Source organism: Accipiter gentilis, chromosome 24 (assembly GCF_929443795.1).
Source record: "Accipiter gentilis chromosome 24, bAccGen1.1, whole genome shotgun sequence".
NCBI classification, from domain to species: domain Eukaryota; kingdom Metazoa; phylum Chordata; class Aves; order Accipitriformes; family Accipitridae; genus Astur; species Astur gentilis.
In genome coordinates, this window is record NC_064903.1 from 16,328,866 (window position 1) to 16,342,519 (window position 13,654).

At 43.8% G+C, this 13,654-nt stretch overlaps 1 protein-coding gene across 6 annotated transcripts in view; it reads left to right on the forward strand.

Annotated features, from left to right (window-relative positions):
• The first annotated feature begins 468 nt into the window (after positions 1-468).
• The window catches only part of LOC126050047 (integrator complex subunit 6-like), a 42,494-nt gene continuing 29,308 nt past the window's right edge, over positions 469-13,654 (forward strand). For 4 of the 6 annotated variants that reach the window (XR_007509377.1, XR_007509378.1, XM_049827369.1 and 1 more), the window contains exons 1-2: positions 477-814; positions 901-978. Coding sequence is in view for 4 of the 6 variants with exons in the window: in XM_049827369.1 (XP_049683326.1) it covers positions 704-814; positions 901-978 (189 nt within the window). In the remaining 2 variants the exon portion in view is untranslated. Of the gene's footprint in view, positions 815-900; positions 979-13,654 lie in introns of all 6 variants that reach the window. The other 2 variants (XM_049827371.1, XM_049827372.1) reach the window with 1 other exon arrangement.

A 13,654-nucleotide genomic window follows, 5' to 3' on the forward strand; every position in this document is an offset into this window, starting at 1 on the left:
TCCTGCCCTCTCCCCGGCCGTCGAGAGCTGCGCGGCCTCCGAAGGCCGTGCCGCGGCGGGGGTAGGCCGCGGCGGGCAGGTGTGAGTGAGGCAGCCGCTCGTCCTGAGGGCGACTGCGCGCGACCCGGGGCCGTGTGGTGACTCAGCCGCAAGGAAAGGCCGCAGCGCCGGGACGGTTACCGGGGGTGGGGGGGTGGGGGAGGCAGCGAGGCACCGCCGCCACCGGGCGTTCTCCCTCCCTCGGGGGAGCCCCCGCGGCGGGGCGGGGCGGGGCGGCCCCTGGGGCGAGGGGCGGGGAACCCCGCAGAGGGGCGGGGCGGGGTGACAGGTGCGGCGCGCGCGCGGAGGGGTCCGCCGGCGCCTCCCGCGTCCCTCCTCACCCCGCCGCCTCCCCGCTCCCCCCCCTCCCCCCTCCCCGTTCCTTCTCCCTCATGAATATGCAAATGCGGGTATAATTGGCAGCCAATGGCGAGCGCGCTGGTCACATGGTGCTGGTGGAAGCTCAGGGAAGAGAAGTTGAGTCTCGGCGAACACAGGCAGCTCAGTAACGAGCCGCAGCGGCCGCAGCCGGAGCCGAGCCGGAGCTGAGCCGGGGCGGGCGGACAGGCGGCCGGCCAGGGGGAGTGAGCGAGCCGCTCCCCCCCTCTCCCCCCCTTCCCTCCTCCCCGCAGGGTGCCCGGCGGGCCGGGGCTCTGCCTGGACCATGCCGATCCTCCTCTTCCTCATAGACACGTCCGCCTCCATGAACCAGCGGGCGTATCTGGGCACCAGCTACCTGGACATCGCCAAGGGCGCCGTGGAGATCTTCATGAAGGTGAGTGCGGGGCCGGGGGGGGGGGGGCCGCCGCCCCGCTCGCCCGCTTCACCCGCTCACGCCGCTTCTCTCCGCTCTCTTCGCAGCTGCGGGCCCGGGACCCGGCCAGCCGCGGCGACAGGTACATGCTGGTTACCTTCGACGAGCCGCCCTACTGCATCAAGGTAATAACTCCCCCCCCGCGGCCTCCCCGGCCCCCCCCTCGGCCGCCCCGGCCCCGCCGCGGGGCCGCCCTTGGCGTGGCGGCGGCGCGGCGCAGCCCCGTCCGGCCCGGCGGCGGCAGCAGCAGCCTGTGAAGATGGCGGACATTTTGCTTTTGTATGGAGGAGAGAGGCTGAGGGCGCTGCTGAGATGGAGGAGGGGGGGTGGGGGGGGGTGGAGACGGACGGGAGCGTGATTCACCGCCCCGGCGTGCCGAGGGAGGCGGGCGGCCGGCCGCGCTCCGCCTCCCCGGCCGTTGCTCGCCCGCCTCCCGTGAGGCGGTGGCTCCGGCGGGGGCCGCGCCTTCGCCTCAGCCCTCCGCGGCGGGTCCCGGCCCCCTCTCGCTGCCGTTTTACCCCCTCGTCACGTCAGCGGGGGTCGCGTCCCGGCCGGGCTGCGGGGGCACGGGGTTAGGGCAGGAGGCAGCGCCCTCCTCACGTCTGCGGGACCCCCGGCTGGCAGCGGGGAACCAGGGGACAGCCGCGGAGCACACACACCCCACACACACCCCGCCACCCTCCCCGCCGCTGCCGCCTCCGGCATGGCTGTGGTTTTGGGGACAGAGACACCGGGGCTGTTCTCCGCCTCTGCGAGGCAGGAAGAAGCGGCCGTGTTGGGGTTCACCCCCCCACCTCTTCCTGCTGTGCACTGGAACCCGCACTGGTTTTGTGTAAGGTGCGTGTAATTCCCACTCGGGTTCACATCTCCGTGCAGGGTTGTGGCGAGCTGGACGTGGAGTCCGCCTGGCTGGCTTCTCTTGTCCCTGTTTTCTCATTCCTCAAGATTGAGGCAAGTAGGGCCATGCCATTTATCATGTCGACTGCGCCACGAGGTTATGGCAAGAGGGAAAAAAAATCGGGGCTCTGTGTCCCTTATACTGTAGCCTTCAACTTGCTGATAGGAACGTCCAACTTAATTTAAAATATTTAAATAAAGCATGCCACAGAAATCAGCATTGCTGTGGAAGCTTTAGACTCCTCCTGGATTGTCCTGGATTAGGACTGTATTTGCCATGACTAGTATAGTAGTTATCATAACCATTGGGCCTTAGACCCATACTATGGCGGCCAAAGAGGTTCATGTAAAATCGCGTGCTAGTCGTCCCAGAGAAGAAGAGAGAACCCTCTCTAGATCCCCCAGCTAAAACTTCTTGAAGAGAAGTAAAAATAACCGTGCTCACTGATGCTGTCTGTTCACATCTTTGATACTGAGGAAACTTAATTATAAAGAGCTATGCATCTTGGTTCCTTTCATCAGCAATATATTTACACAACTAAAAAGTACAGCCTGCTTTCTGAAATGACAGGAGTGATTTAGTGAGTCACTATTTATTGTTTATTGCACCTTTCGTTTTCTAAGAAGAAGGTGTGGAAGTCATCCTATTTCTGTGAGTTGAAGCCATCCTCCTCGAGTTACAGAAACCTACTATCTGTCAAAAAACCCTAGGTCTGTCTTGGAGAGTGCTTTTTTTTTTTTTTTTTTTTTTTTTAAATGCATAATGCACACATCCTTTTCCCCATCTATGTTTGTGGCTGGATGCAAACCCCAAGTCTTTGTCACGCAAGCATTAACTAGATTTCTTGCGTGAAGAGTTTTTTCTCCTAGTCGTGTGTCAACTATTTTACAAGTAGACCTTTCTTAAGTTTGAGGAAGAAACCTTTCTACTGCAGTTATAGCAAGCATACTGGTGATTTAATAAAAACATTACTCTTCTGCTGGAGGTCTGTGTGGTAATGCTACAGGTTATTGCCACATTATATACTCAGATTTGCTGAGGAAGATCCTTATGTTTAATGAGCCTCTGTGTACATTCTGATGTACTAATGAGCATCTGACTGTGTTCCCAGTTTTAGTAAATAGTAATTGAAATAAATGGGACTACTGTGTGATACCCATCATAGTACTGAATCATGTTTGACATACAGTAAATAGCCAAAGGAAAAAAAAAAAGTGTTGTAGTTCTTGTAACTTGCTAATGTCTCTTCTTTAGAAATTTATTTTTCTACCTTTAGCATGCTGGCTTTTTAACTGGACCTTAAACAGTCTTAAAAAATATTTTGTCAAAACTTAGTAACCTGTGTAGGAGCTGGCTGCAGATCAATAAATTTATGTTTATAATAATTATGATCACAACTCCAGTTCAGCTATTACGTAAAGACTTCATGGCATAAATTAGTGTGGTTAGGCTGTCATCCTATCTCTTACTGAGCACAGAAAGCCTTACAGCAACAATAATGTTTCTTCCCCTGTTTGAAGACATGTTCTCAAGACCTTTTACTGGTATTTATGATACGCCTCTGTTGTGTTTTCTAACAACCATAGTTATGCCAGGAAAACTTTCTGGTCTAGGCTAGATTCTGTATGTCTTGCAAAACATGTTGTAAAAGAAATAAAATTTTGTTTCTTTGCTAATGCTGCTGTAGTTAGATACTTTATCTCTCTTGATTTAGAGAAGGAGAAAACAACCTTGACAAGTGAATGCATTTTGCAAGTCTGCTTTCCGAGTATGTGTGTTAGTGGCTGCTTTATCCTCTTGTTTTCTTTATGATTTACCCTAATTAAATTATATAATCTTACAGATAGTTCTTAAGGTTACCAGTGAAGCAATTGAGGGAAATAATCTTGTTGTGGAGTTGAGACCACCCAGGAGAGGTAGGTAGGAACTTCAGCTTGGAGCAAGGGTGCCTGTGAGATGAGTGCATTGTTTTTGTTTCAGAATTCGTTTACCTGTAGCCTTAATGTATTTTAAATCAGCAGTGCTGGTTCACTTTTGATGGACAAGAATGTCTCAAGAAAACATCACGCATGTGGTGGTGTTGTGCTAAGTGAAAGGATCCTGCTATTGCACAAAGATTTGCTAAAATCTGTGCAAGTAAGATGACGTTTTCGGAACTGTCTTCAGCATAGAGAGTTTGAAATTATTTACGAGACCTATGGTCCCTCTCCCAGTCGCTCCTGTTTTTAATTGACTGCTCATAGCTCTCTGTGCCACTTACTTTAAAATGGGATTACTTAGTATCAGTTTGCAGTGTGGCTCTGCAAAGAACTGTGGTGGCATGTATCTAAAGAGCGGGTAGGCTGCTGTCCTGGGAAAGTGGGGACAGTGAGATGGGGATGGTAGGAATCTCAGTTCCATTCCCACAGCAAATGCCTCTGAAACCTCATCAGCTGTTTTGCTCGTGTTGGTTACGTAATGTATAGATGGTGATTTGTGGCAGTAATTATGATGCAGGCATTTACAACTCCTGCTTTGCTTCCAAAATACTCTCTGATAAGAGACAAATATTTAATATTTTAAAAGCATATTATGAAATGTATAAACCTGTAGTTGTCAAATCATGTGATCCTGTATAGGTCAATGGAAAGATACCTGTAAGTTCTGTTGAATGTTGGGTCAGAGTCTGATTTTATAGACTAGGAGGCAAACATAGTATGTTATTTTATGAAGTAAGAATGTTCAACCTAATGTTTATGGTGTGTTTTTCCTCCACTGTTTGTAGATTAAAATTGTAATAGGATGCTGTCAAGTGAGTCTGTCTTGGGTTAGTGGCATGTTAGCAGCATTGAAGTGAGCCAGTCCATTGTGGTTTTGGGTGTTTGGCATGCTTGGGAAGCTAACGATACCTATAGTAAAACTCCTTTGTAACCAGTAGCATGTGGCAGGTGTCTATTACGTAATATTAAAAGACTAGTGCTTAAATTTAAGTACTGAAGGAATTTATTCTCCCATGTGTATCCCGTTCTCTGGGTGAGAAAAATGAGTTTAAGAACAGCTTTGCTGTCTGGCACAGTATTTGATGTTCTTGGCTTTCTAGCTAAGATAAATGCATTATCTGATTCAATGAATATGGAACCTGACATGTCCATGCTTTGAAGACTTTATATTCATGGATTGCTAGAACCCAGAGCTTGCTTCATCACATCTGTGCTTTGACCTGGTGTTGCAGTACCTCTGAGCCTTGTGTGCCAGACCCACCCTTCTCATCCCTTTCTGCAAAACGTAGCTGATACCGAATGCATGGGAAGGAGGGTGAAAACAGGCCAGGTGTATTACTGACAGTTCTGCAGAGCATTTACCCAAGCTTCCACAGTTTGTGGTTCAGACACCCGTGCTGAGGGTTGGTATGTCAATAATGGTCTTCTGTGGCTTTTTCTATGTATTTGCCCAGTTGCTTTTTTTGAAATCACGTAAGCTTTTAGCAACCTCAGCTGCTCCCCCCGCCCCCCCCCCCCTCAAATATATGTGTTTCTCTACACCTAAGCACATGCCACGGGATAAATAGACAAAATCTTCAGCCATTTTATTTGTTTTTTCCTGAAGTAGTGGTGCTAGAGTAAAAGTATGGGGAGAAGGGAAGAGTCTTCTCACCTGCCCCCTTCCCCAAACTTTTCCTGTTTTCCAGTGATGCAGAAAAGAGGGAGGTAGGTTTCACCAAGATCTACCTAGATTTCTCTGTAAATGGAGCTCATACTGAAATCCCTGCCTAAAAAGAGTTTTAGAAAAGGAAAGCAAGGTTTAGCTCTTTGGTTTTTTTCCATTCTTGATTTTTGTTAAACCTCACATCCTGTAGCGTGGGGTCTGCTTGCAGATTTGTGCTGCGGATGGCTAGTTCAGGCCCAGACAAAAAAAACTAATGGTGGTCTTATGTGAAGTTATTGATTAACCGGACTGCCCTGTTCCCTTGTGACTGATACCTGGCTGCTGGCAGCGATGTGGCCTTTCCTCAGTGCTTGAGGAATATTATTTGTGATGGGGTCACAGAAATATGGCTTTTGTTTTACGTTCCTGTGAGGCTCTGTAGCATGACCTTCATAAATGAACTGGTCACAGGTCAGAGGACTGAGAGAACTTAAGTTAGGTTTACTCTGCCGAATCTGAAATTACATGTATTTTCCTCTTTCTGTTCTGTGTTACACTGAATTCAAGAGTCAGTTGTGACTGCACTGTAAAAATAGGCTTCCTGAATTTGAGTGCAGAAATATGTACATAGCTGCCTGAGAAGCAGCTCAAAATCCTTAATACAATGTATGTGAAATGCTTTACTGTTTGAGAAATGCAAACTGGGACTGATAGATAGGATGCCTTCCAGTTCTGTTGCTGTTCCTTGCTAGTCTGAACATAGGTTTCAGTGCTGAAGAGGTCTCTTGTGGAAGCAGCCCTTCATGATGGACTCTGAGCAACCTCTTCTGTTTCTGTGAAATTCTTATAAGGAGTTGAGCTTGATGACCTTTGATTTTGGTGTTGGATTGGGATACCTTAGAGGCTGGAATAGGAATTTGTAGAAGGCTCTTTTAAGTGTCTGTCAAAGAGTACTTACCATATGTAAATAACCTGTTAATTTATGGTACTAAAATAGCACTTCAAAACTGGGAGTTCATAAGGTCAGACTCAGGGAGACTGACTTTTTTTATCTCATTTTTTTTTTTAGTGGCACAAAAGCTTTTGCCTGCATTTTTTTAATTCTGCTTTCACACAGAAGCTGTGCTGGTGTAGAATGTAACCAGTTACCACTGACTCTGCAAAGAGGGGTGGCAAATGAATAGGCTGTGCTGCAAAACAGAGATGTCAGATCTATTTGTCTGTTTCTGGAAGAAATGAAATCAGAGCTCCTGACCCTGAGCTGCAGGGAGAAAGAGAAACCCAGCTGTGAAACCTGTTGGGTTTGAGGCAGCGATCTTCAGGAAAGCTGCCTGAGGTGATGGGAAATGTATGCGTTTGTGTTATGACTTTTGTCAAGAATGAAAAATAGAGGAATATCTAGTAAGCTAACCTGTATCAAGTCCACAGAATAATCTTAAATTGATGGCTTTTACAGCAACCTTGAGACACCAAAACCCATCCGTTTTACATGTAAAAGGTTTGGCTTCTGGCAAATGCAAATACTTGGTGGTCTGACCTGCGCTGTGGAAAAGGATGCATGAACAGCTGGAAATACGGTTGAAGGTTTACAAGTTGGTAGTGAGGTATGCAGGCAGAATTGTTTGGTGCAAGGCAGATAGCAGCTGCAGGGGCAGGAGGGAAGCTGATAGCCGAGAGATGCAAAAGAGAAAGAAAACTGAGGTAAATGGGAGAGGCCTATCTGTCTCTCCAGATACGCCATACATAATGTATAAACTTAGTGAACCTACTAGCCAAGCATTATTGGAAGGATAAAAAAAGAGAAACAAACCATGCAGAATATAGTACTGAAGAAATGGATGAAATGTAGGTAGGATATGCAGTGTCTGTTATTGATAACTAATTCAGGAGACTTATGTTCTGTATTTGTTCAGTGGAGAGAATAGCCATTCCTATTTTACTACCATATGCGTTTTGAGTCAGTCATAGCAATACTTGTATTTATGAACACTTAACATCTTCCATTGCCTGTGAAGTACTAAGCACACCTCTCCTCCAGTCTTGCAATACCTTTTCCACTGTGCTTGGTTCGGGTTTTGTCATGGAATTTGTGTATTTTCAGAAGGCTGGCTTTCAGCATACGTGACTGGCAGGTTGAAGCCAACAATTGCTCTTCCTCTGTTAAACACAATGAATTTAAGAAAAGAAACAGAAGTCACTTAATTGTGTAAGGAGCAGTCTTGCAAATCCTGATTGTCTAGTTCTTGTTGAGGACAAACCAAAATCACTTATACTGTTTGAGAATCCCCCACAAAACAGTTTTTACCTGCTCTTTTCTATTTAATTGACTATCACTTAGGTCTTTGGATGAAGGATGTGTGTGCTCTGTGTATGCATGCAAAAAGGTCCTTTTTTTTAAATTAAGCATCTGGTTTGGAATTAGACAAGTAAGGCCAAAGACAGTTAAAAGGTTCTTGTTGGTGCAAGTGGTAGGTTTGTATTTTATATACTGCAGTGCATGTCTCTCAAAATATATAAAAGTCTGAAAATCTCTTTTACTAAAACCAGGAATTTCCCTGTAGCAAGCATGCAATAAAGTGTTGTAGCTCCTTTTAGCTTATAAAGGTACTAAATGCATTCCAATAGAGAGCACCGTTTAAAAAGCACATTCTCCTTCCTGAGAGGCAACATATTGGGTAGTGTAAAGCATGTTAAAATGCTTTTAAACATGCAGAAGCATGCTAGTCTTACTACTTTCTCCCTCTCCTGAGTGACTGCTTCTTGCTGCCTGCCTTTTGTTTGTGAGTTGTAGTGAACATCCTTTTGCAGGAACTGGTGTAATGAGGAGAAAGCACTATACTAAGGAATTTTGTGCATAGTAATGTACCTTTCCCTTTTAAAAAACCAAACAAACCAGTAATGAACAGTGATTCATTCTTCTAAAAGAAATAGTTTGGTGCATTCTGAAATTGAGATCTCTTGTAAAAATTCAAGTTTGTGCAACAAGAAGGTGATTAAGTTTTTGAAAGGAATTGTTTTTAAGTGGAAGGATAGTTCAGAAGTTAACAACTTCTTGATAGGTATGATGGGCCAAACTCTGCTTGGCTGTAGTTTTTATCATTAGTTTTTGGAGTTAGTTAAATACTTGAGCTTGTACTTTCACCTGCTACCTGTGTTCATGGGAAGGGAGAGCCTGTGTTGCTAGGTTAATTCTTAAGATATTTTAACTGGTTCTGTTTCTACAGGAATCTGCAAACTAAAAGCTTGCTTTTCATCCAAAGTGTGTTGCTGCTTCATACTATTGATGAGATGCCAGAGGCCTTGAATGGAAATCAACATCTGTTGTTCATAGCCACTGTAGCAGTTTATTTTTTCATCTTTCTGTTTGGTTCTTTATTTGATCTTGGACACATTCAAAGATGTAAGCCCTTAAGACTACAGGATAAACTAGACAAAAGTAGATATGTTTGCACTAAGAGGCTTAATTCATCCTCAGTGCAAAGGTCGCTTTTATTTTAAAAATAGAAGCTTAAAATGTGGAATCAAACAGTTGAGTTGGATCTCCATAGCTGTATTTTTTTAGTGAGTTGTTCTGTAAGAAGGAAGGTGCTTTGTGAAGTTGGTGGTTCCTGCCACGTGTAATCTTTATTGGCTGCCTCCTCCTCTTTTGTGCTGTTAATATTTGAGTTTCATACATGGGTTTTTTAAAAGATTTCTTTTTCGTTGGTATTTACAGAAGAAGGCCTAGGCCTTGTAACCTGGCTTTGTGGTGTAGCTAAAAATAGGCACAGAATACTTCTGTGATTATCTTGAAAATGGGCATTTATTCTTTTTAAACTTTAAAATGGAAAAACTAATATGGTGTTAAATGGTGGTTGTCTCACACTGTAACAATGGAAAAAGGTAATTAAGGTTGCAGACACTTCTACAGTGTTCATCCTTGCATGTTTTTAAAAACAGCTTGCCAGAAAGAACTGTGATTTTCAGCAATGGTGCAAGAATGTTGTTCTGAGCTTACTGTGAACAGGAAAAGACAAAACTTAGTGCTGTCTCCTACAGTGTTTTTATACTTCAGACAGTTGAAATCAAATGGGAAAAATAATTTCTGTACTGTGTGACTTGTCTTCTGGAGATCAGTGCTTTTGGAGGGGAGAGCAGTGTGAGTCCAAGGGCCCTGTGAGAAGATTCTGGATGTCTCCAGTCTTTAGCAATTCTCTTCTTCACCTTCTATATTTTGAATGCCTGTATCCCTGATTTTATTTAATAATGTAGGCTACAAAAAAATCAATGGAAAGAGCAGCTGCTGCTTTTCTGAATTTTAAATACAGATTGTTATTTAAGTAATTCACTGTTGTAGATTTATAGTCTTGGAATTCCTTCTTAAACTTTATTCTTAGAGTGTACCACTTAATATGTAACTCTTGTGCTTCTACCCCCCCAAAAAAGTATAGCAGGTAGTAATTTAAAGGAATCTTTTGCTTTGCTTTTTCTTGCTAATTTTAGAATAGTTAGAAAATAGGTGTGTAGTAATCAATTTCATCTGTAAGCAGCATGCTCTAGGGTTAAGGTTTTAGTAGGGTGCCAAGGAGAAAGTATATTCTTGTAATGCGACTTGATTATTATGCAGATCAGAATCTGTGGTTGCCCATAGACTTGTATTGATCCGTATATTCACTCTGCAGAGTGTTTGGAAGACAAAGTTTCTTTTTGTGTAAGATCTGGCATTACAAGTATCTCAAACTTAAACGAGTTACTAGCAGACAAATAAACCAGAGCCTTGTTTTCTTTTAAAGAGCTTTTTTTTTCTTCCTTATGAGATTGGCCCTTTAGTTAGAAAATAATATTTTACCCAGTTACTGTGATTCTTTGCTCAGGCTCCTATGCAAACTCTCCAGGAAAAGCAGCACTAGCAATGTTATTCTAGGCTATAAAATCAATGCTTCAGAACTCCTTAATTTTGCTTTTTAAAGATGAAGATGACTGTTGATTTGGCTGTGTTTTCAGAGGTGCTTTTAAATGCTTAGAAGTGTAGAACAGTATTTAAAAGAAAAACCCAAATCTTCATAAGATCAATGTTGTTGAATGACTAATTTGACTGCAAACAAAGATCTACAGTGTGGTTAAGCTGGTGTTGCTATGCTCTGCTTGTAAGTGAGAATAATGCATTAGTATTGGTCTTCATAGCATGTTACCAGTAGAGCAAGTCGGTTTTTACTTGACGGGGGTGGGGGGGTGTTAAACTCTGCTTTGTGGGAAAATCTGTGTCTGTTGAGCCAGAACACTTGGTGCCTTTGGCTGCTGCCAGGCGTCCTGATGGCGTGCTGGCTCGCAGGCTGGGGACGTGGTGGGCGCCCTGGGCTGGAACAGGGCCTGGCCTGCTCCTGGGAGGCAGGCAGCCTGCAGGCCCTGGAGACTCCGTGGGCATAGTCTCAGGCCGGCCAGGTCCTCGGCGTGACAGCATGTGAAGAAGTGTGCAGGGTGCCGCGAGATAGAGCGAGGCGGTGAGTACCTCCAGTTAATCAAAAGAGCTGCAGCTGAGATAGTTGCTTTTGAATCGCATGACTCTGGAGGAAAGCTGTGACTTGCTGTCATCTAAAATAAAAAACTGACCGTGACAATGCTACCGACTCCACCAATGTATTTTTTGCTGTATCGGACTTGAAGGTGAAGTTGATGCTATTTGCTAGGCTAGTTAGTTGAGGTTTCTCAATTTGTGTTCCTTCAGTGAGTATATGAATTTAATTGTGATCTAAAGTCTGTCTTCTTTTTTTTTTCCCCAGCAGTGCCTTGGATAGCATTTCAAATGTGAATTGAGGAAATCGGTTGATTAGGTGACCCCTCTAGAGGTGTTACCTTCTTGAGATTCAAAGTAATCTTGCAATACATGTAGCACTCTGGGGTGCTGTGCTAGTCCTATGATGTGCTTTTGGAAGGAGTGGGGAGGAATGTGACAATTTTCAAAATGAGTGTGGATCATGCTGTGTTGTCTTAGCTCTGGGCTGTAAAGCTAGAGGATCATCAGTAATTAATTCTTTTCCACTTGATTCCCAAAAATGTGCCCTTGTGCTGATAGCACACACTCTGTAGCCACTTAGCTGTTGCCTTTATTCCTTGTGACTTTTCCAACTATGCTTGGGAGTAGGAAGGGGCCAGGAGGACAGAGCTGGGGGCTGACTGGCATTGAAAGCATGTGTGATAGTCTGGAAGAGCAATGGGTGCTATGGATAAATGCAAATTTTTGATTGAAACTTCCATTTTTAAACTGTTGCCCCCTGTACAGTGTTTGTTTTAGGTGCACCTATAATGGTATTTCTAAAATGACTGCTGCGCTGCTGAACAGAAGCACGTAGCCTCTCATTTTGCTTACTGTGCTAGAGCTGCAAATTGTATGATTACATCTGTGTTCACTCTCCATTAAGCTATTGTGTAAAACGTAGCTTGTTCTGGTTCAACTCGGTACTGAAATATCCTAGCTTGTCGAGTGTTTCTCAGAAATACTGCTTTTTTTAACTGGATAATGTTCTTTTATTTAAATAAGAATGCTTTTTGAAACAGAGTGGTACCATGATCTCTTTGGTATTTATACTTTCCTTTCTTCATGTGTAGTCCTTTCATCCTTGTGCAGCAAAAAGTGTGGTGAGCGTAGCTGTCAGAACACATGAAATATTGTTGACCAAAAAGCTAAATCTAGAGACAGATTAAAGCAGGAGCAGCAGGTAATAAATAAAAAGGTAGTGTAGGCTTTTTTTTTTGCTTGGCATTGATTATTATTATCACTTGATTCCAAGCATAGCTTCAGCTTTGAGCATCTCTGTTTGACGTTTCTTACAGGTGAAGGTACTGCTTCTCTATAAATGCCGACGTTAACAGAAGGCCCCAGTACGCGTTTTGTAACTGGAGCTTAAGAGCCTCTCTACTAGTGTTTGCCATGGATACTGTGCTTAAAGATTAATATGAGTTGTTCTTACATAAACATCTTGAATTCTTCTTGATGGAAAAGCATTTCCATATCTTGTTTAATGTTGAAGTCATCTTAAAAGGACAGTGAACCACATGGTGTAGTTTGACTGAGCTTGTTTCCTAAGGTGTGTGATTTAAAAAAAAATAAAACTTTTTTGAGATGTGGAGAAACACTTTTTCTATTTAATTGACTGCCTGTCAATAACAGTTACATATTGCACTAGAATGCAGTTCTGATCTTGTTCACATTCACTGATCTATATGCTTTAGAAAACAAGCTGGTCCAGTCTATTTTATAAATGAATTAGTCTTCGATTGGTGCACCTACAGGAGAGTTCAGCTTAGAAATGTGCAATTAAGCGGATCTTCTGTGCACCTCAGGTCACATTGCAGACCTGCCTTAGAGTGTAAGAACTGCATTGCTTTTGGATGAAATAAAACTGGAAGATGCACCCCAGCCACTGAGTGATGAGTGTACAGGACAGCTATTCTGAAGTAAAACCCCTGAAATGCAGTAGTGTGGCTGTCATCTCCTTAGAAACAACTGCCTTGTTTGTGCTGCACTGCTTGCTGGCCTAAAGGTAGCCAGTGCATGACATGTTCTTCCTTGCACTAAAGCTGTTTCCAGTTGTGTAGGAAAAAATAATTTGGCTGAGGAGAGGAGAGACTCTGTTATCAAGGTACATAGTCTGTCCTAGAGCTGGAGAAAAGGGAAGAATTGTGGTGCCTGGAAATGGATGGAGGTAGAGGACAAGTAAAGTGACAGCTTTCTGTTAAAAATCTGGTGTCAAAATGTCTCAGCTGTGGGAGATTAAAGGAATTGTCTACTCCAGTGGCTTTTTTTTTAACATGTATTTTTTCTAAAGAGGTGCTAAAGCAGTTTATGCTTCTCTGTTCTCTTGGAGATGTTTTACCTATATTAAACTCCTGTGACTATTTTTATTTGACTGGGGGACTTGAGCAAGTGTGTTGTGTTTTTTTTTTTTTTAAAAAAAACCCCAAAAACATAAGCACTTGACCACTAGGTTTCAGTTTGAGTGTCCTTCAAAACCAGCAGAAATAAATAACTTGACAGGAAGGAATGAATTCACTTACTATTAAAATTCTAACCTGTTGCTCACTAGCTGTAATAATGTAAGGATGACCAAGTGATGGATGCTTTTGTAGACTCTTCACTGTACTTAATGCTCTGTGGGCTTATTGAGGAAGTAGTTTAAATCTGTGAATTTACTATCTGTTAAAATACTCCTCAAATAAGAACTGAAAAGGTGGGGTTTTTGTTAGGCTGGTCTCATAGTAAACAGCAGCGTGTACCTGCTTGAGTGACTGACCAGGGCTTG